At 39.3% G+C, this 20,289-nt stretch overlaps 1 protein-coding gene across 5 annotated transcripts in view; it reads right to left on the bottom strand.

The window, feature by feature from the left end:
- DAB1 (DAB adaptor protein 1) overlaps nt 1-20,289 on the bottom strand; it is a 644,236-nt gene that overhangs the window by 70,459 nt on the left and 553,488 nt on the right. For all 5 annotated transcript variants that reach the window (XM_081011790.1, XM_081011791.1, XM_081011793.1 and 2 more), the window contains one exon: nt 1,253-1,392. In XM_081011790.1, the coding sequence (XP_080867916.1) occupies nt 1,253-1,392 (140 nt within the window). The remainder of the gene's footprint in view (nt 1-1,252; nt 1,393-20,289) is intronic.

The following is a 20,289-nucleotide window of genomic DNA, read 5'->3' on the forward strand; positions in this document are numbered from 1 at the left end:
AGAAACAAATTAATATGCTGCAGGTAAATTTTCAGCAGAAGGACATGAATATTTAAAAAGAAATAAATAATACCATCCCAGTACATGGTAAAAACCAATAGAGCAGGAGCAAACAGCAATCTGAATTTGTGACACCACCTGTTTCTTTTGGTTCTAGTAACCTCTCAACATTACACAGGCAAGTCTCTCAATTATGCTAACAGGAATCAAACATTTTGGAGGAGAGATGGAAATTGAGACCCTCTGGGATGGAGACAAAAGGGCCAGCCTAGCCTTGTTAACAGCCAGAAGCTCCCAAACCACTTGTTGGCAGATGGAACCAAGGAATGAATGAGAAAGAAACTACAAACAGTTTAATCTTATGCATGTGCTGTGGTACATGCTGCTTAGACACAAAAAGAGCCAGCCTTTCAAATTGGGTTCTTCCTTAATTACCAAGTACTTAAAATCCCTTTCCAACTTTTTCTTTTTTAAAAATTGGACAAAAATATAGTAGAAACACAAGATGCGTGTGTAGTAAATGTTGGCATATAAACTATAAATACGTACATCATATTCCACTGCATGTTTATGTGGCTTCGTTTTATGTCCCTTATCCTTACCCCATTTGCATGGACAATGTTGTTTCTCAGGTCAGAGATTTTGTTGCGAATACATATAAGTTTACTGGGAACATTTGCTTCTGTACCATCTACCCGTGGCCCTCCAGATGTTCTGGGACTCCAACTCCTGTCAGTCCCAGCCAACATGACAAACAGCCTGGGATGATGAGAACTGCAGTCCAGCAACATTAGGAAGAGTAGGGGTTTCCCATCCCTGATCTAAAATAAGAAATGACCTCCAAAAGGCATGGATCTTTGAATCCAAAGTCTCTTCACGTATTTCCCTCCCCTTTAAAATGCGCTTGGTCTTCCCCGTGCCATTATCACCACAGTCAATGTGATGATGTCACTGAGGGCAAGCAAAGCAGATTTTCCTCCATTTCTTTGCATTGATACAGCCATGTGACTAAATCTGATTGGCCATGTCATGACTTTTAATAGGAAGAAGGGCTTTACAAAATTTGACAATGAAGCAGTCTATCAGGGCTCCAAACACCAGGGAATCGGTGCAAGAACATTGTTGGAAGTGATGTTTCAGGTAGCTCTTTGACTCCTCAAATCCCCTTTTCACATAAAAATGGCTCAGTCCAAATAAATAATACTTTGATCAATAACATATTTGGGGAGGGGGGGGGAGAGTTTCACAACACCTTTAATTTCATCATGGAATCTTGACATAACTTGTCGCCTCGTGCCGCAGAAACTTCGTCTATCCCAATGAGTTTTGCTTTGTATCGAACACCGTCGCCTTTAAACCTTTTTATTAAAGTGGCTTCGCTGCGATCCTGACCTGAAAAGAGAGAGGTGCAGTTTTGAAATGCATGTAATTTTATGAAAGCAGTAGAAAAGCTAAAGGTCTACAGGCCAGTTAGATGTGTTAATCTGTTTTGTTGTATATATGTTTTATCCAAGTCCAAGTTTTTGAACCATTTTTATTCAGACTGCAACTGTGTGTGTGTGTGTGTGTGTGTGTGTGTGTTGGTAGTGTGCTTTTCTACTCCTTAACTGTAATGAATTGAATTTTTAAATATTGTTTTAGTGCATACCAGTCAAGTCAACTTTCAAAGCCACAATCCATGTTACAGATGTTATCTCCCAACACCACCACCACCACCACTGAAGTGTGACCAGCAGCAATCTGCTTAAACAACTTAGTTGATGGCTCCTACACACCAGAGGGCAGTGGAAATGAGGAAGATTGATGCAGGTCCTTCAGTACGTATCTTGATATATGTTTCAAAAAAATGTACTAGCAAATTTACAATCACCTATGTTCTTCCACACACTTTTTGGGTGGGTTTTTTAGAACAACAGCAAGTTGTATGTATAGCATATCCGCCTACATGCCCTGTCAGTATGTAACTGGCAGAATGGAATCAATAAATTAGAAGGCGGGAACAAACACAACAGCAAACAACTAATGGTATAAACCGGAAAGGTGAAAGTTGCTCCTCATATACAGATTCAAATTAGATTATTCTGGTTTAATTCAAATGGGGAAAATGTGGATTAACAGCTGAAAAATGCTTCAGTGTGTACAAGCTCTCAGACTATCCCCAATGGAGGTCGCCAGCAAGAGCATCATTTGCCTTCCATGTGGAATGTTGCAGCTGCTACGAAATTTTCTACTACGCAACATGTTTTACAATCATTATTCCACATGCCTTCACAATTAGCCCTGCATGATAAGCTAGGATGAAAGAGAGAAAAGAACTGGCCCAACTCCAGCCATCCCAGAACACTCAAGTTTGGCTGAGATTTGAACTTTTGATATCCCAGGTCAAAATCTAGCAATCAATCCACCAAGTAACATGTATGATACCTTCAACTCAAATTAACAATGCTACCAGTTCCCCACAACTTTGAACATCTGATAACCACAACCTCCAACATTCCACTTTAAAAAAATAATCACATTTATTATTTTTAGAAGACATGTGAAGGCAACCCTGTATCAGGAAATATTTAATGTCTAATGTTTTACAATTCTTTTATATGTTGTAAGCCACTCAGAGTTTAATATTTGTTGTTGTTGTTGTTGTTTATTGCCCTACAACCAAACGGTTCCAAGGACAGGGCACAATAACTACAATTACAACAACAACAACTTCAGCAAAGTGCAGTAAAAGTAAAACATTATGCATCATAAAACAATACACATCATTCTAAGAAAATTATAATAATTCCAAATTTTGTTTTTCCTCTTGTCCCATCCCCACAAATGGTTTTGAAAATAATACAATAAAATTCACTAGGACCCCTGCATGCTTTCCTCCTGGGAGATGCCAGCTTGTAAATTCTGTGGTTGATTGATTACTTTCAAGCATGTAAGGAAACTGGTGAGATGCCAACAAAACCTCACAGTTTTCCACCCACATCATCTCCTTATTACACCAAGTTCTCGTCTGAATTTCCAGACAGTATTTATCAAACGGTTGTGTCCTCATGCTCTTAAACAACATTTTATAAAAGACTAATGGCACATGGATGATGAGTCAGAAACTGTAAGTAATTTTTAAATTATGCTGGAGGGAAATGCTGAGGCAGATGTTACTACTGAGTGCTAAGAGCAATAAAGTAACATTTGTGACACTAAGCTCTGAGGGGGGGAAATCACATCTGGATGCACAACAATGCTTAACATCACCATCAGGCTATTCTACATGCCGTTCATGTGTGTAAACATTCTTGTCTCAATTATTTTGTTTTGCAGTAAATAAAATCTAATCTGCAAACTCTTTTTGTCAACAATCTTCATTATATCTAACAAGTTAGGCACTGCCACTGTCCTTTCTTCTGTGTGCTTGTGTGATGTGGCACAACAGTTCTCACTCACTGTTGGAACACTTAAATTCTAGCTGGCTTCTGATTATCTAGTCACTTGCGTGGTCATCACAGCACACTCCAGATGTTGTGGACTACAACTTTCATAGTCTCTTGACCACTGTCCATGAGAGCTCTAGACCACAACATCTGGAAGGCATGATGCTGTCTACCTCTGAACCAGGCAGAGCCTGGACTTCCCATACCAACAACCTGGTGATGTTCAGTTCTATGAACTTACATGAATTTCCTATACTGTTTGTGCATATTCAGCATTTATTTAAAAAACCGTATAATGAGAAATAAAGTGCTTTGATACAATTGAAAGGCTGATCAGTAAACTGCGGAGGTGGCACATATTTATAAAGTAGATGAAAATAGAATAAATGAATGCTAAAACCAAACAAATGGATTAAAAAATCCTTGAAAAGAGTGAATGCAGATATAAGGGCTGCCATCTGTTTAGTTAATCATTTGCTTTGATTTTAACCCATTAGTCAACTGATTAAAATAAGCATTTCTGTGGTTCAATGTAAGTATAATTTTGATTATGCATAGTCCATGTTGTGCTTTTTATACAAGCCCTTTCCACCAGCTCTGCATGGAGATCCTTAGGAATATAAAGTGGAAGCAGGAAAGTATAAATGAAATAAAAGTAGCAGTGTCTGTAGGGGGAAAAACTTATTTGGGGGTTTCCCATTCTAAATTTAAGGTAATGTTACACGCTGTTCTGTTCAGATACTATTTTCACCTCCAAAGGTGTAAACACAATGGAGTTGGGACTTTTTTGGATTTGCACACCTCTACATCTTCACATTAAAAAAACAGATTCTGTGTTACAGGGTCATATTCACAGGATCTCTCCTGTGAAAGGCTTTATGTCATACCTGAGACCTGTAACCATTCTTTATCACACGCAGGGATGTATGGAAATAGTAACATTTGAAGAGGCCCCTTGCCAAGGCATATTCTCATTACACATGACAGCATTTAAAGGGAACATATTGAACAAGATCCCTGGGTGTGATTTAAAGCAGCATAAATAATACATTTCTGAATTATAATATATTGTAATACTGCATGGGATGGTGAAAGAATGGAAGCGTCATTAAGCTGAACAACAAATTTGGAATGCTGCATGGAAAGCCCAGAGCAGAATTAATTGACCAGCTTTCTATTCCCTAAAGATGCGTCCAGCCTTATTCAGCTTTTCTGCCCTGTGATGTATATTCTTTTCTTGCTTCTACATATCCCTTCTTCCTCTTCACTGTTCTCTTACTCATATAGGTAATTTACCCTTGTGGCTGTTTACCTCCAGAGGTATTTTACCGAATGATGCATATCTTTGAAAGTTTTCAGAGGAAAGTGAAATATCTTTCAGATCTCAAATTACTACTTACCCATGTAACATATGTATGTTACCAGAACTCAATCACAGCAATGTGCTTCTTGCTGAATCCAGGTGTCTATACCTGTGTTTCCCAAACTTGGGTCTCCAGATATTTTTTTGAACTACAACTCCCATCATCCCTGACCACTGGTCTTGCTAGCTAGGGATGATGGGAGTTGTAGTCCAAAACCAGCTGGAGACCCAAGGTTGGGAAACACAGGTATAAACTGGTACTAATGCTGCTATAAGTGACTCAGCAGATATTGCACACTGTGCTCATACAATGGCATACTTAAGCCTAGCTAATTAAAATGTGTAATTGTACAGGTGTTTGCAAAGACCTTGTATGTGAAGCATTTTAAGGGGTCTTGCCACTAACATTTAATTTGTGTAAGTGCTGTTCTCCTTTAAGACATGCATGTGCCATATGGAAACATTCCTCCTTTGTGACTAGCAGTGATGTCGCTTGCTGTCGAATTAGAACATCACACCTGGTTGTCTTTATCCTTTTCAGTCAACCGATAAATCTTCAGAGCTCTTCAATGCAATTGCAATTTTTGAATTTGCAATTCAAGCAAAGGCAGTCCTGTTACCACTGGCTGTTTTACATAGCTCAAAAAGCTAGCAAAAACTTCCCACCCTCGCACACACAACAACGAAACAATTACATTTACACAAAACAATAAAAACTGAACTAAGACCATAGAACCTATTTTGGAAATTAAAGCTGGGGTTTGAATAGTTTTGAGGTTACTTATTCTCACCAACAGATCACCAGAAGTGATCATGAAAGATGTCTTAAAAATCACTGATTTATATCATATTCTTATGTGAAAGCCTCACCTTGCATTCAGGTAACGGTCCATAAACCTTTCCAGAGCTTTTAATGTATGCTAGTATTCAATAGAACTCAGGCCTGGGAACTGTCTTCCACACCAGGGCTGAGCCATGGTATATGGAAAGGAACAATAAAAGGAAGCACATCTGAGCATTCAGAGTTTCTTTCTCACTAGGCAACCTGTATCCAACATATATTCAAGCTTAAGAAGCAGAGCATTCATAATAGATGGGCATAGCTTCCAGACAGGTAGATAACAAATTCTGTTCTGTCCCTGTATGAAGGGGGGTGGGTTGCATTTGCTATCGGAGCCAGAGTGGGCCTGTTAGGTGCATTCGGGTGAATATTGGCCAACAGGGCCACGGTATCAATGTCAGGTTCAAATCCCAAAGGAGTACGCAGTGAGGGAGAAAGAGTTTTCTCAGGCCCTGCTGTGTGATCACAGCATGTGTCTGGCAGCTGGCTCAGGAGATGGGAGTTGAAACCCTGCTAACAGTACACCTCACTTCCCACACTTCATTGATTTTTGTTAATTTGGTTGAATTATTCTGATTGCAGATCCTATAGTTGTTATAGTTTAATAAACCAGTCACCTATCTTTCTTGTCTCGAATCTTCATGGGGGTGCTGACAGATTATGAGTATTAGAGGCATGGTGTGGAACGAAAGAAGTATCAAGTAAAAAAACAACAACTGAGGCTGAGACCAAGTTCTGCGGACACAAGCTATGGAGAATGGGGGTTTTGTGCATCAGGGAGCCTAAGGCTTCAAACCAGGGAGAGCTCATTGCAAAACTGGTGAATTAATGTCTGTTACAGCTCTACTCATAAGGGGCTTTGAAAAGCATAACAGGCTTCTCGATTGTCCACTGTCCTTTTAGCTCAGGATCCACTAAGAAGCCTTGTCCTGGATGAGACTCAGGGTAAATAGAATAACTCGAAATTAAAAAAGATCAGACTTCCAATCTTGTTTCTTTTTCTTTCTTTTTTCTTTTAAAAAGGCAAAACATTTCTTAGCAGCATTCCATAACCTAGAGTAAATGATTATATTCTTTTATTTAAATCTAAATGCCCCTCAGGGCATAGTGTGAATCATCTGATTCTTAAACTTTTAACGTATAACGATATTATCAGCAAAGACAATAGCATGCCTTAAGCAGAAGGCTCTATAGTATGACACTGCCCTGTCTTTTGCACTAATAAACTGCCCACACACTATCTGTCATACATTCAGATTATAAACTTGAGGTAACATGTTTTTCAAACCTCAAAGGGATCTGATCCAGTAGCACACACAGCCACGCTGTAAACACTCTATGTTTTCGTGGAGGCAATTAGCATTTTTATAGCGCAGACATGGTGAGAATACAAAACACTGCAGTCAGGAATGACCTCTAAGGTGCTACAACACCTTAGAAAAAGATTAACCCTCAATCAGGAAAGGACTTGCATTTGATTCCCCCATCTTTTACCTAATGGGGAATACTTTGAAATCTCTCTCTTCCTCCCCACACTATGCAACAGAATTTTATTCAAATCTACCTCTTTATTATATGGTCATAGACCCAACAATTTAAAACCAAGAACCATGCATGTAAAATACATGTACTAAATACATTAAAATAGGCTGTAATACATATGTGATATAAGATGTCAGGAAGATATAAAATATGTCTAAAATAAGCTATACAACACAATACACAATGTGGACACTAAGACTAAGTTTTATTAAAAGGGCGTAAGTAAATAACATAATCAGATTATGTGGTCAGATTAGTGGTCAGATTTTTGCAGCCAGAAATCTAGCCACAATCTCTGTTAATAATCTGTTCATAACTGTCAAAAGGTAGGCCAGATACCATTCAGAATCCCTGGAAATTTTGAGAGAATAGTTGTCACCAGTTATTCAAATCAAGAAAGTTATAGAAAACAACTCTGTCCTGGAGGCCAGAACCTTTAAGTTTAAAAGCTCCCCTGCCATTGTATCTAGTCCAACCCGCTTCCCCTAAAGTCAGCCTCATACTAAAGCACTTTTAACAAACATATATCTAGCTTTCTTTTCTTGTCAGCCTCCAAGGTCATAAATGAGGCTGCATACATAGCATAGATTTAAAAGCACATTCAAGCACACACACCCTAAAAATAATCCAGGGAAGTATAGTTTATCCCTCACTCAGCTACAATTCCCAGACCCTTAACAAACCACAGTTCCAAGAATATTTTTTTGGGGGGGGAGTGGAGAGGATGTGTTCTAAATGCACAGCATGCATAATTTTCTGGGATGTTCTTCATGCAGCGCAAATGCTCTACCACTGAGTTTGTGGCCCTTCCCATCGCTACCACCACAGATAATTACCCAAGGGTTGTTAAAAAGAATCTCTAATCACATGCTATAGTGTCAAAAAGCCACCTGCTAAAACTGAATGGGTCTGTCATTAACTTAAGTTCCGTGGACATTTTCATACATTGATTTAAGCCTTTCTGCCATCCTAGCTGGCTTCTTCAAAGGCTCCTTCCCGTGGGACCTGCCCAGGAACATAGCCTATCCACTCCTTTTAGAAGGTGCTTGACACCTGCTTCAAATTCAAGGTGAACTCACAGCAGCCCTTCCTGTCTCCAGATGTCAACAAAGATCAACCTGCTCCTCCCAGCAGACTTCTTTTAACACCTGCTTACTAAGAGAATGGTGGGAAATTCCTTCCTATTGAGATAGCAGCATGCACATGTGTTTGTGTGTGTGTTTATATTTTTGTGCAACATTTTTATTTGTTTGTTTGTTTGTTTGTTTGTTTGTTTGTTTGGAAGTGAACACTGCAACTGACACTGCTCCCATTTTTTGTTTTTTAAAAAATTGCTGCTAAACTCCCACTGGTTTCAAGAGGATGAGAATTTTGTACCCAATAGGACTATACTTATAAAGATTATTCCAGAGCTTAGGTGAATTTCCATTAGAGTTGCATTTCAAAAAATTACCCATAATTGTATGTGGAAATACAGTGATACCTTAACTACACCATCACGTTATTTAGATTATCATCTCAGCAGTGCTTTCATTTTGTTTAGCATTGTCATTCATGGTAAACTCCAGTTGAGAGCTTTTTACAGCACTTTGCATGATTAGTACTTGAATAGCATTACTATATTCAAATGCCTCTGTACATCTCAATTCCTAGCACCAAGGGTATAATAAAGGGCTATTTTCTGTGTTTATTTGCAATCTGCCATTTTATACCATCCCTCCCACAATATTAGACATGACTTTGAAATGGAAGTCAATTGTGTATATCAAGGTGTGCTGCTTTTTCATTCTTTTGATTGTTTTGTTTGGTTTTAAGGGTTTCCCTCTCCACCCAAGCATCAGCAAATAACAGTAGATATCTGAGGTGTGCATTTCATCATTTTTGTGAGATAAACTAATGGCAGATTGAATTATTTCTTAATAGCACAAAGCGGAATTTGTGATTGAGACAAGAGGGCAAAATTACCGTGATGACCTCTGTATAAATTACATTTGATTAAACTTTTAGATAAATCTCAGTGGGATTGTTTAGTGGAAGTCTACTGCAGGAGACACTGACTGAGTACATGTTTTCCAGGGTAATGGAAGCAAAGAAAGATGATCAATTTCACACTCTAGTTCTAAAGATCTGACTGATGAATTTTAATTTTGAATTTAGGACTTTCAAGATAAAGTTATATTATTATTTCTAGAAAGACCATAACAGCCGGGAGCAATTATGTTTCAATTCTGCTTTTTTCCCCTATAAATGTTTGTTAATACTAAAGTGGAGATTTCATTAGAGTGCCTGTGCTATAGAAGAGCATTTGCAGTGCAAAAGTCTAGCTTTGGAGCCCACTTATGTAGAAAATTAAAGAACAGGCAGCCTGCTCCTATGCAAGCTTTCTGAGTGGTAAATTCTACTGTGTTTGATGGGCTCAATCCTGCACACGTTTGAACTTGCCCATGAGGACAAGAGGAGTTTAAGAAGGTAGCACAAGCAAAATTTGACAAACGTCAACTGTTCATCATTGCAATGGAGAAAATGAAAAGAGGAAATCAATTTAAGTTGCTGTAGGCTGAATATGATGGTTGATTTCTAAAACAGTTGTGAAAAGTCTGACTCTAAGGCCCTTACCTCTGAATATCCCATTGGTAGAGCTTGAGCAGACTGTGGGTTAATGAGTCATGAGAGAAATAAAATCTTTACATATTTAGAGACAAGCTGTTCTTTATTACTGCTTCACATTTTCAAGGACTAAGTCACATAATTAAAAAAAAACAGGTTCAGTGCTAAGTCCTGATGGGCCTTGGCTCAAATATAGGGACAAACTAGATGTGACATACAGAATGGTATTTCCCCCCATTCTCTCTCACTGAAAAGCAGCAGCAAAAGCTGCCCTCAACAGCTGGATTGTGACTGGAGGATGTGTGCTCAAAATGGCACCCACCAAGCTGCTCACCAAGTTGATTTCCCACATGCAGGTAAAAAGCAGCATGTGGAAAACGATTACCAAAATGCAAAGGATATAGTTAAGCAGTCCCTCCCTGCCTATTCTTTTAGTTGGTGAAGTTGCTGAAACGGTTTTTGGTTCAAAAGGAAAACAACATGGAACTTTGCATAATATAGCCTAATGGTACTTACTTGGGAGAAAGCCCCATTGAATTCAATATGAATTATTTCTGAGTAAGCATGGTGGAGATTGCACTGTAAATTGACCAAGTTCTGGTTAAATGTTGAGGGCAGTTGTAAGAATGATTGGACAATGGAACAATCTAGGGCTGAGCTGAAACTCCCCAAAATTTATCTCCCTACATATTCAGGATGCAAACGGCTGATTCATTTCAGCTATTTTCTGGAAGCATAAAAGGGGCAAGAATCAGTGGTGAGCTGTCAGGGACTGGCTGAATGATGAGGAGTGGTGGGAGACGCCAGCCAGGGAACCCCCAAGGGAAATCCCAGAGGAGGAAGGCTGAAAGTTGGAGGTGATGCTGCCCAAGGTTTGGCCAACTACCATTTTAACATCTCAGGATTCAATAGACTGAACACAGGAAATGGCCCTCACTCCAACTATGGAGCACAGTTTCATGATGAAGCATATTAGAGTGTGGGCAGTTCTTTCGTTCCACTATCTGAGAAGAAATGACACCTGCCACCAAATCAAGGCCTCCAGGGAGCACCATTGCTATCAGGACCATGAAAAATGGGAAGGCAGTAAAAAAGAAAGAAAAAGAAACAAGTTAAGTTTGGGGAAGTTCTTTATTGCCTCTTTAAATGCTGGAGTCCATTCTTAAACCAAATCTGTTCTTAAACCGTGGCGTGCTTTCCCTAATGAGGCTTCCCGCCGCCGGTGCCCTTCCACCGTTTGGCTTCCGTTTGTAGACTGAGGTGAAGTTCACAAACTGGAACACTACTTCCGATTTTGAGGAGTTCGTAAACAGAATAGTTCGTTAACAGGGCTGTTCATAAACCAAGGTACCGCTGTATTTGTATATTTTGCTCACCAGTTGTATAGTTTTATGAAGAAGTGGTCTATACATTTTATGTAAATAAAAATAACTTGCTTAAGCATTGTTCAAGGGGAGTTTCCACCTTGATCCTGAAGTCAGGTGACTTACTGATTTTAAATGAGACCTTGTTGTGTCTCAGTCTTTGGGGAAATCATTCAGTGACACGAAAGCAGAGAAGGCCTATACAGATGAGGGTCAGAAGGGGTCTGCCTCAGGGATTCCATGAGCCTGCCTAAGGGCACAACAAGACATTACGAAGGGAAGAGACAGGAGCTTTGGCAGTTGATGAGGCAAACACAATGTCTTTTGTGTTTTGCAAAGATTCTAGCAAGGGCAGTAGAATACTGAGAAAGAACCCCCCCCTTTCCCCCCTCACATCCTATGCATTTTCTCATTCTCCCTGTTTTAGTATTACTGGTTTGCTATTGCTTGAACAAGCATGCCGAACCTCCATACTATGGCTCTGCTAAACACACTGCAACATAACGCTGGTTGTGTTCACAGCTTGAAGCGACTTAGGTTGATCTCAACCAAGGACAGTCACTATTTGTCCCAGGCAAGCAGTAAATTGAATGGTTAGATTAAAATAAGTCAAAATAAATTGAATGTTTATACTCTGTCAATGAATTCAGTAGTATTCTACCACCCACCCACCCACAACAAACAGTCAGATGTGAATAGTCATAATATAATAATAATAATAGTTTGCGTGATCAAAGACCGTATGGAACCAGTAGTATTTAAGAGGGGAAATGAATTCAGTTAATAAAATTGATCCTCAACAAAGGCCTTAAAATTATGTACCAACTTTTTATTGCCAACGGGGGAGCAGAAAACTTGTCCCAGAGGCAAGCAAAATCACTGCTTTCCTTTTGCAATCCAACATTTTTGAAGAAGAAATTATTTTCATTTGGCCTCCCACTGCCTCCTCAACATCACAGAATGTCTTTCCCTGCTAGGGAAGCAATAGGAGGCCAAGAGGAAAGTTGCATTTTCCTTGAGACTTTGGACTAAAAAAATGCTGTCAATTTCAAAATTACAACAGTGGCAAAGTGCTTCTTTCAATTGGTTCCTTTCATTTTTGCTCCCTACTGTCATTCCTATTGTCAAAGTGGCAGCAGGAGACAGTTAAACAAAACAAAGCACAAAAAATATATAAAATTACTGCCGGCGCTCACCCTTGGACAGAACATTAACAAGAAGAAAAACATCCATCATCATACAGCATTCCCAAGGCCAAAAGAGGAGTGTCACGCACCCCTTTCTTAATGCAGCACTATAATTATTTTGATTTTGTTGCTTTGTTTTTAAAGTTATATCAGCAAACATTCAGGGTACAAGGAAGGGAAATCCTAAAATACATTACAAAAACTAAAAAGAAAGGTTTCTACAAGCAAACTGTATGCCATCTTTGAGGAGAGGGCTTTAAAAGAAAACTTAGAATTATTCAATAGCAGAATTACTTGGTTGTTGTAGAGACTTGAGATACAAAAACCGAGAGCATTGGTAGATCAAGGGACCCAGGTAGATATCATGGGAATATATTTAGGAATCGAGGAATAAATAATGTATGGGGACAACTGATTATTTAAGAAGTCAACTATATATGAATGCTCATGCTAGCAAGCATAAAATGCAGCATCTCTAATTCAGAAGAATAAACATAATTTGGGACTCTGGGAATCTGCATTACCAACTGCAGCTCAGATTAGAATGTAAGGTTCTGTCTTTATTTCTGCAGTACAAAATATGGTTCTAAGCACTATATAAAAATAGTCAAAGAAATCAGGTCCCTGTACAAAGTACTTACAAACAACCCAAACTAGTGTGGAAAACCAGCAGAGAACAAAGAGAACAACCAGAGAACGAAGGTTGGAAGAAGGAACAAGAAACACATTAATATTATATAATGACAAAATCAAATTTATAACGGTAAATTATAAACCACTCAAACAGTGGTTTACAGTCCTGGGACTTGTGTTGTAGGGCTAAATCATAAGTCTGATTCACACATCACAGTACACCATAGGCTGGATCACAACACGTCAAAGAAGCGATTCAGTTAAACGCATTGCAAACACATACAGGGAAATCCGGTAGGGAAAGACGGGACTCCACAGCGCCATCTGGTGTCAGTGTTATATCACATATACAACGCATATAAAACCCTTTTTCTTTACCAGTCTAGCTGAGTCCATAGTCTAAAGCAAACTATAGTTTATTGTGAATGAGCAGCATGATGGGGCATTCTGCTTAAATCATGCCCACAATGCTCCTTCCTTAGCTAAACCAGGAGGAAACAAACCACAGCATTGACTTAGTGTTATGTGTGAACTAGTGCTCGCGGTTAGTTTCCATCCAAGCAAACCACAAGGGGAAGCCAAGATTAAATCTTGGGTTCCTCTCATGGTTTTCTTTGAAGTAAACCATGAGCACTGGTCCACATGTCCCAGTTCAGCAAAGGGAGGAGCAGAGTAGATTGGATCTGAACAAGATACACCAGCACTCTGCTAATTCACAGTAAGCCATATCAGTTTCTGATTTTGGCTTACCATCAGGAGAACATTGTTCAGGGGGTGGGGGTGGGGAAACAAGTAATTATGATTTACCAGCAGTCTAGAACTAAGGAAAGAAACTGCAGGAGATAAGAGGGAGTGTATTGTCATAAGATGTGTTCACATAGTATCAAACCATGGTTTGGTGCTATATCTAAACTATCCTGGGCATCCTGGGCATCAGTGAACTAAAATGGTCGGGAATGGGCGAATTCAGTTCGAATGACCATCATATCTACTACTAAAAATAAGAAAAATCCTTCCAGTAGCACCTTTAAGACCAACTAAGTTAGTTCTTGGTATGAGCTTTCGTGTGCAAGCACACTTCTTCAGATACACTGAAACAGAAGTTGCCAGATCCTTCTATATAGTGAGAAGGTGGGGAGGGGTATTACTCAGAAGGGTGGTGGGAATGGGAGATTGGCAGATAGCTGAGATGAGCCTGCTGACGACTCTTAACGACTGTAATAGGTCTTACAGGAAAAGGCAAGGGGTGAGAAGGTGAGAAATGGCTTAGTCATGTATAATGGGATAAGAATCCAATGTCTTTGTTCAAACCAGGTCTCTCCATGGTTTTAAGTTTGGTAATGAGTTGCAATTCAGCAGCTTCTCTTTCCAGTCTATTTCTGAAATTCCTTTGTAGTAAAACAGCTACTTTGAGATCTTGTATAGAATGTCCTGGGAGATTGAAGTGTTCTCCTACTGGTTTCTCTGTTTTGTGATTCTTGATGTCAGATTTAAATCAAACGTATCCATTCTTAAGGAAATCAGCCCTGAGTGCTCACTGGAAGGACAGATCCTGAAGCTGAGGCTCCAATACTTTGGCCACCTCATGAGAAGAGAAGACTCCCTGGAAAAGACCCTGATGTTGGGAAAGATTGAGGGCACAAGAAGAAGGGGACAACAGAGGATGAGATGGTTGGACAGTGTTCTCGAAGAAACATGAGTCTGACCAAACTGCGGGAGGCAGTGGAAGACAGAAGTGCCTGGCGTGCTCTGGTCCACGGGGTCATGAAGAGTCGGACATGACTAAACGACTAAACAAGAACAACTAAACTATCCTACATACATAAGTATGTTAAATATGTTACTGCAGCCATATGGAATCTAGAAAGATGTATCTTCCAGTAGTTTCTTGATGTGTATCATAATACACATAGCAATCCTTAGAAACTGACCTAAATCTAGCCACCTTTTGGAAGATAGAAACTCAACTATACATATAAATTCAGCTCAAATCACATATCAGACAGGCACCTCCTCTACTGCCTTTTTGGTGGCTGCTTAAGTCTTTCTTTTCTCAGCATGCCTTTTGGGTGGCAATCTTTATCTGTACTGGATTTCGAAATGGGTTTTACTTGTGACATGGTTTTAATTGGTTTTACATATGGGATTGTTTTTAATTGTTAGTTTTCTCTAGAAAATATTTTTGAGGTATTTTAGGAGAAGCAATTCATAAATGGAATCAAATAGTAAATAAATAAAATAAAAACATGTGCATCATTTGGAAGATCAGAACAAAGAATGGGTACACAGATGTTATGTTTGCACCGCATCTTAATAGATACTTTATGCTTTGCGTTTAATCTGTTCTGAGTCTTAGCACAGGATACAATTAGACATGTCAAAGAAATACAACGAAATCAGACTAAAATAAAATACGCAAAAAGACAGCAAATGTCAGTCTCAAGGTTGCCTCCCAGCTCAGCCATTGTTATTCATTTAATGCTATTGCAAGGAATTCCATACAAAACAATATTGTAACCTAGACAGAATGTGATTAGTGTTTGCTTACTGAAGAAACATGCATATAAATCCTCTGAACACTTTCACTTATGACCTTTGTTTTTCATGGGGAAAATCCCAAAATAATAATGCGGGGGAATAAGACAAAAAGTAAAAACACCAGCAGAGCTTGGCTCTTTGTGCAGCTGGTCTTTTCTGGGTAGCAACAGCCTGGTAATTAGGACTCATCTATACAGCAGCAAATATAACATTTTAAGTGTGTTTTAGGTGCAATATACAATGAGACACTAGATGGCAATCGTCAGTTATGGAAAATTCAATGTATTTTTAAAAACGCTTTTTAAAAAAGCATTTTCAGAAGAGTTCTTATATGTATGTTGATTCCACCTTAGAGCCCGGCTGTGGGGCCATCTGTTCTCCATAAAAGGGAGGCAAGTTTGTGACTTTGAGGTCATTAGCCAAATGCTATTACATTTGGAGGGGCTCCAGTTACACAGCTCTTACAGTAGACTATATTCCAACTATGCAAGATGGTTTCTGTAGGCACACATATCTCCAAACAGACAAGGACACAGTTCAAGGTCACATTCTAGCCAGGAAAGAACATCAAGGAGAGCACGGAGCAGGACCTGTGAAGGGCCTAACTTGGGGAGGGCAAATGACCTGGTCTAAGTTCAAAGGGTCAGTCTGAGAGGTCTGGGGGCTACATCACCCTCCCACAGAATGAGGTTCCCCATTCTTGCTGTATATATTTATGGTATACGGGCAGATATGATTTTAACATATTAATGCGCCTAAGTCTTACATATGTTCCACTGTATTCCCCCCCCCCCCACTCGTGTGCTTTGATGAGAAGAAAACATCCCCTTTGGAAGGATCAAAACATATGCCTTTGTTATATTAAAGAAGTAATTGCCGTCTCAGCTGAAACCAGGATGAAGCAAAACCAGTCCTACACCTAAGACATGAATAGAATTGTTGTGTTATTTTCTTTAAAAGACACCTGCTAACATTTTAATACAGAGTTTAGGGAATGAAGACATGTCCAGCTCAGAGATAAAGACTAGCAAAATTTGTTCATTCCTCCAGGAAGTCCAGGGAGTACAAGTGATAGGTAAAGCTGAGAGAAGTCTCCCAATAAGCTGTATATTATTATTATTATTATTATTATTAAGCTGTATGGCTCAAGCACGGATTCAAATCTACCATATTTTTCCATGTATAAGATGCCCCCATATATAAGACGCCCCCTATTTTGGGGGGCTCCAAATTAAGAAAACACCCCTCAGCACTACCTGTGTATAAGATGAACCCCAATTTCAAACCTAATTTTTTTTGATAAAAAAAACCCCTAGTCTTATACAGTGGTACCTCCGGTTAAGTACTTAATTCGTTCCGCAGGTCCGTTCTTAACCTGAAACTGTTCTTAACCTGAAGCACCACTTTAGCTAATGGGGCCTCCTGCTGCCGCTGTGCCACCGAAGCACGATTTCTGTTCTCATCCTGAAGCAAAGTTCTTAACCTGAAGCACTATTTCTGGGTTAGCGGAGTCTGTAACCTGAAGCGTATGTAACCTGAAGCGTATGTAACCTGAGGTACCACTGTACACAGAAAAATAATTCTAAATGGTCCATGCCCAGTACTATAAATATAACCACACTGACATTCTGAATCCTGAAACCCTCTATTAAAAATGCAGAACAACATAAACCTGCAAAATACTAGCTTATGGAGAGGCAGAAAGAAAGTTTAGACAATTTAATGCCAAGAAATTCCCACTGCAGTTCAACATGTGCCAACTTAATACGAACAACAACGATGCTAACAATAAAAATAATATTAACAAATGAACAAAATCAATGCTAAATGTTGTCACGGTAAAATCTGGACTCAGGTTTGCAGAGTAACAGTGCTGCTTCAAGGCAGGAAGCTGACCATATGCAAAGGACGACCATATTAGAAGGCATATTTGTGTCAGTGCTTGTTTCTCATGGAGATTTTGCTAAGCTCGAAGAGAAAAAAGAAACTGTGTGCTTCACAGGCTATTTCACTATACCCGTGCCAATGCGCTTTTCATGCTTCCCTGTAATGAAATGTGCATTCACTACCAGCACTATTTATAGGAGCAACACTGCAGCCTTTGATATGATGACAACATGATGGCATGGTTTTCTTCCTGGGAGCCCCACCTGAGCCATCAACAGAAGAATCTTCTTATTGCTGGCTTTTTCCACATGCCTGCCTCCTCTCATCTTTGAACAAAATTGACCGCATCTAATCTTTTGTGCGAAAACAGCCTAATAATTTAACATTTGCATGCAGATTAGTGCACTGTAAGATAGAGCATCACTATGCTAGGTTAGTGTGCTATTAACTAGGGGATTCACAGGCGTATTGCATGCTAAGTAGGTCAATTTCTAGTCAGATAATTCTGGTTATTGCCAAGTATTTATTCATGAATTTCCTAATTCAACATACAGTATTTAAAATAAGTCATATTTATTTTTTACTGTTATATTTAAATCATGGCTCCCTGTGTCCAGTTTTATCCACCTCCACATTTGCTGGTGTCACTAACCATATATTAATTTTTTTCCCTTCCTTATTTATGTCCTCCCTAATAAAATAATCATACTCCTGTTTGCTCTTGTTTTGTAAAAGTGAGAACAGGAAAGGGAAAGAGTCTTTAGCCACCAGGATTATGATTAAGAGACATTTTGCATACTTATTTGTTTTTATTACAAGTGCCTACTCTGTAAATGTGCACCAAATTTAGGATTTGCGTTTGTGTTTGTTTTATTTTTATTACCAATAAAAGCAGCAACCACAAAACAATAAAATGTCCACAGTTGCACATCACATATTCTAGGTAGGATGCTTGAGGAATTCAGCTGCCATCATTTCTGATATGAATGGATCTGATTTGCACCTCTTAGACAAAATGTACAGATTTGGACTTCATTATCCATTGGCTTCTGCATTTCCCAAACGTTCTGAATCAGGTTTTGGCTCTGAAAACATATAAATGCAATGGGAGGGATTTGACCAATGAGTCGTGCAGGCGGAAGCCCGTGCAAACACTTCTGCTGGTGCAATTAAATTGGCCGGGTGGAGGGTCAGTAGAACCCCCAGAACAGCATGCAGAGGAGGGAACATTGGTCTGTCTGGCAAGCTGAGATGCTTATACAGATGGAACATTTGTAATAGCGCAATGTAGTCTTCCGCCCATAATATGTATTGATATATGGCTATAGCTATAGCTAGATAGATAAAATTGCTTTGGGTTTGTTTGTTTTTTTGGGGGGGGGAAATGGTGCTGATACTCACCATGAAGTTGTCACAGTACGTGTCAGACTTTAAACATGGGGGGAGGGAAGTGTCGGTACTGCGTACCCTTAAGTACCCACAGCAAAAATTGTGTGTGTGTGTCGATAGATAGATAGATAGATAGATAGATAGATAGATAGATCTGCATATAAGTCAGGGAGAATTACTGGGGGTTTTTAAAATTAAAAATGTTATCGAATAATACTCATAACTGATTACCTGTTATTGAATAATTGAGAGGAATTCAGTCATCCATACTCAAAAATCAAGGATTTAAAACTCACACTCCATAGATGAGTGGTGAAATTTCATACAAGTAAAGCTGCGGTAGCAAAGCTATTACAGTGGTACCTCGGGTTACATACGCTTCAGGTTACACACTCCACTAACCCAGAAATAGTGCTTCAGGTTAAGAACTTTGCTTCAGGATAAGAATAGAAATCGGGCTCTGGCAGCGCGGCAGCAACAGGAGGCCCCATTAGCTAAAGTGGTGCTTCAGGTTAAGTACAGTTTCAGGTTAAGAACAGACCTCCAGAATGAATTAAGTTCTTAACCTGAGGTACCACTATACTGGGAAGGACTAGAAAAATGACTTAGTAACAAAGGAATATATTTTTCAAATGAAGGTGGGCAAATTTTGACAAACAAGGAATGGGGTGCTCTGCAGCTCTTCAAAAGCACCTAGAATCAGCCATAGTCAGATACCAGGTTGGACGAACCACAAGCCTGATCCAAAAGGAACAGGTTCCTTCACAGCTTCAGAATTTTAATGCATACCCAGATTTACAGAAGCCGTCCCCGTTTCTGATTTGAACCCAGCATGTTCCACTTTTCCTTAGGACGTCCCTATTTTCACAGGAGAAATGTTGGAGGGTATGGAGTTATGTGACCCTTAAGCCAAGGAGATAAGTAACTATACAACCTTTTGGAGATATCTGAAGGCAGACCTGTATAGGGAAGTTTTTAAAATGTTTTTTAATGTTTTTATATATGTTGGAAGCCACCCAAAGTGGCTGGGGCAACCCAGTCAGAAGAGTGGGGTATAAATAATATAATTTATTATTATTATTATTATTATTATTATTATTATTTAAATAGGACATCTCTATTTTCATCAGAGAAATGTTGGAGGATATGTTAATGTTGCAGGCTCCAACATACAGGAAGTCAGAGTGCATGGAAATGCCGTTTACCTTCCCATTGCAGTGGTACCTATTTATCTACTAGCTCTGGTGTGCTTTTGAACTGCTAGGTTGGCAGAAGCTGGGAGAGAGCAATGGGAGCTCACCCCATTGTGGGGATTCGAACCACTGACCTTCTGATCAGCAAGCCCACAAGGTTCAGTGGTTTAGACCGCAGCTCCACCCGCGTCCCGCTATTAATATCATTAGACTATTGATATCATTGGAACGTATCTATCCAAAATGCATGAAAGGCTGTAATAATACATGAAAGCTAAAATACATGCAACAAATAGAGGCTAGTACCAACTGGGCTAAAT

This window comes from Podarcis pityusensis (assembly GCF_964106645.2).
Source record: "Podarcis pityusensis genome assembly, chromosome: 6".
NCBI lineage: Eukaryota > Metazoa > Chordata > Lepidosauria > Squamata > Lacertidae > Podarcis > Podarcis pityusensis.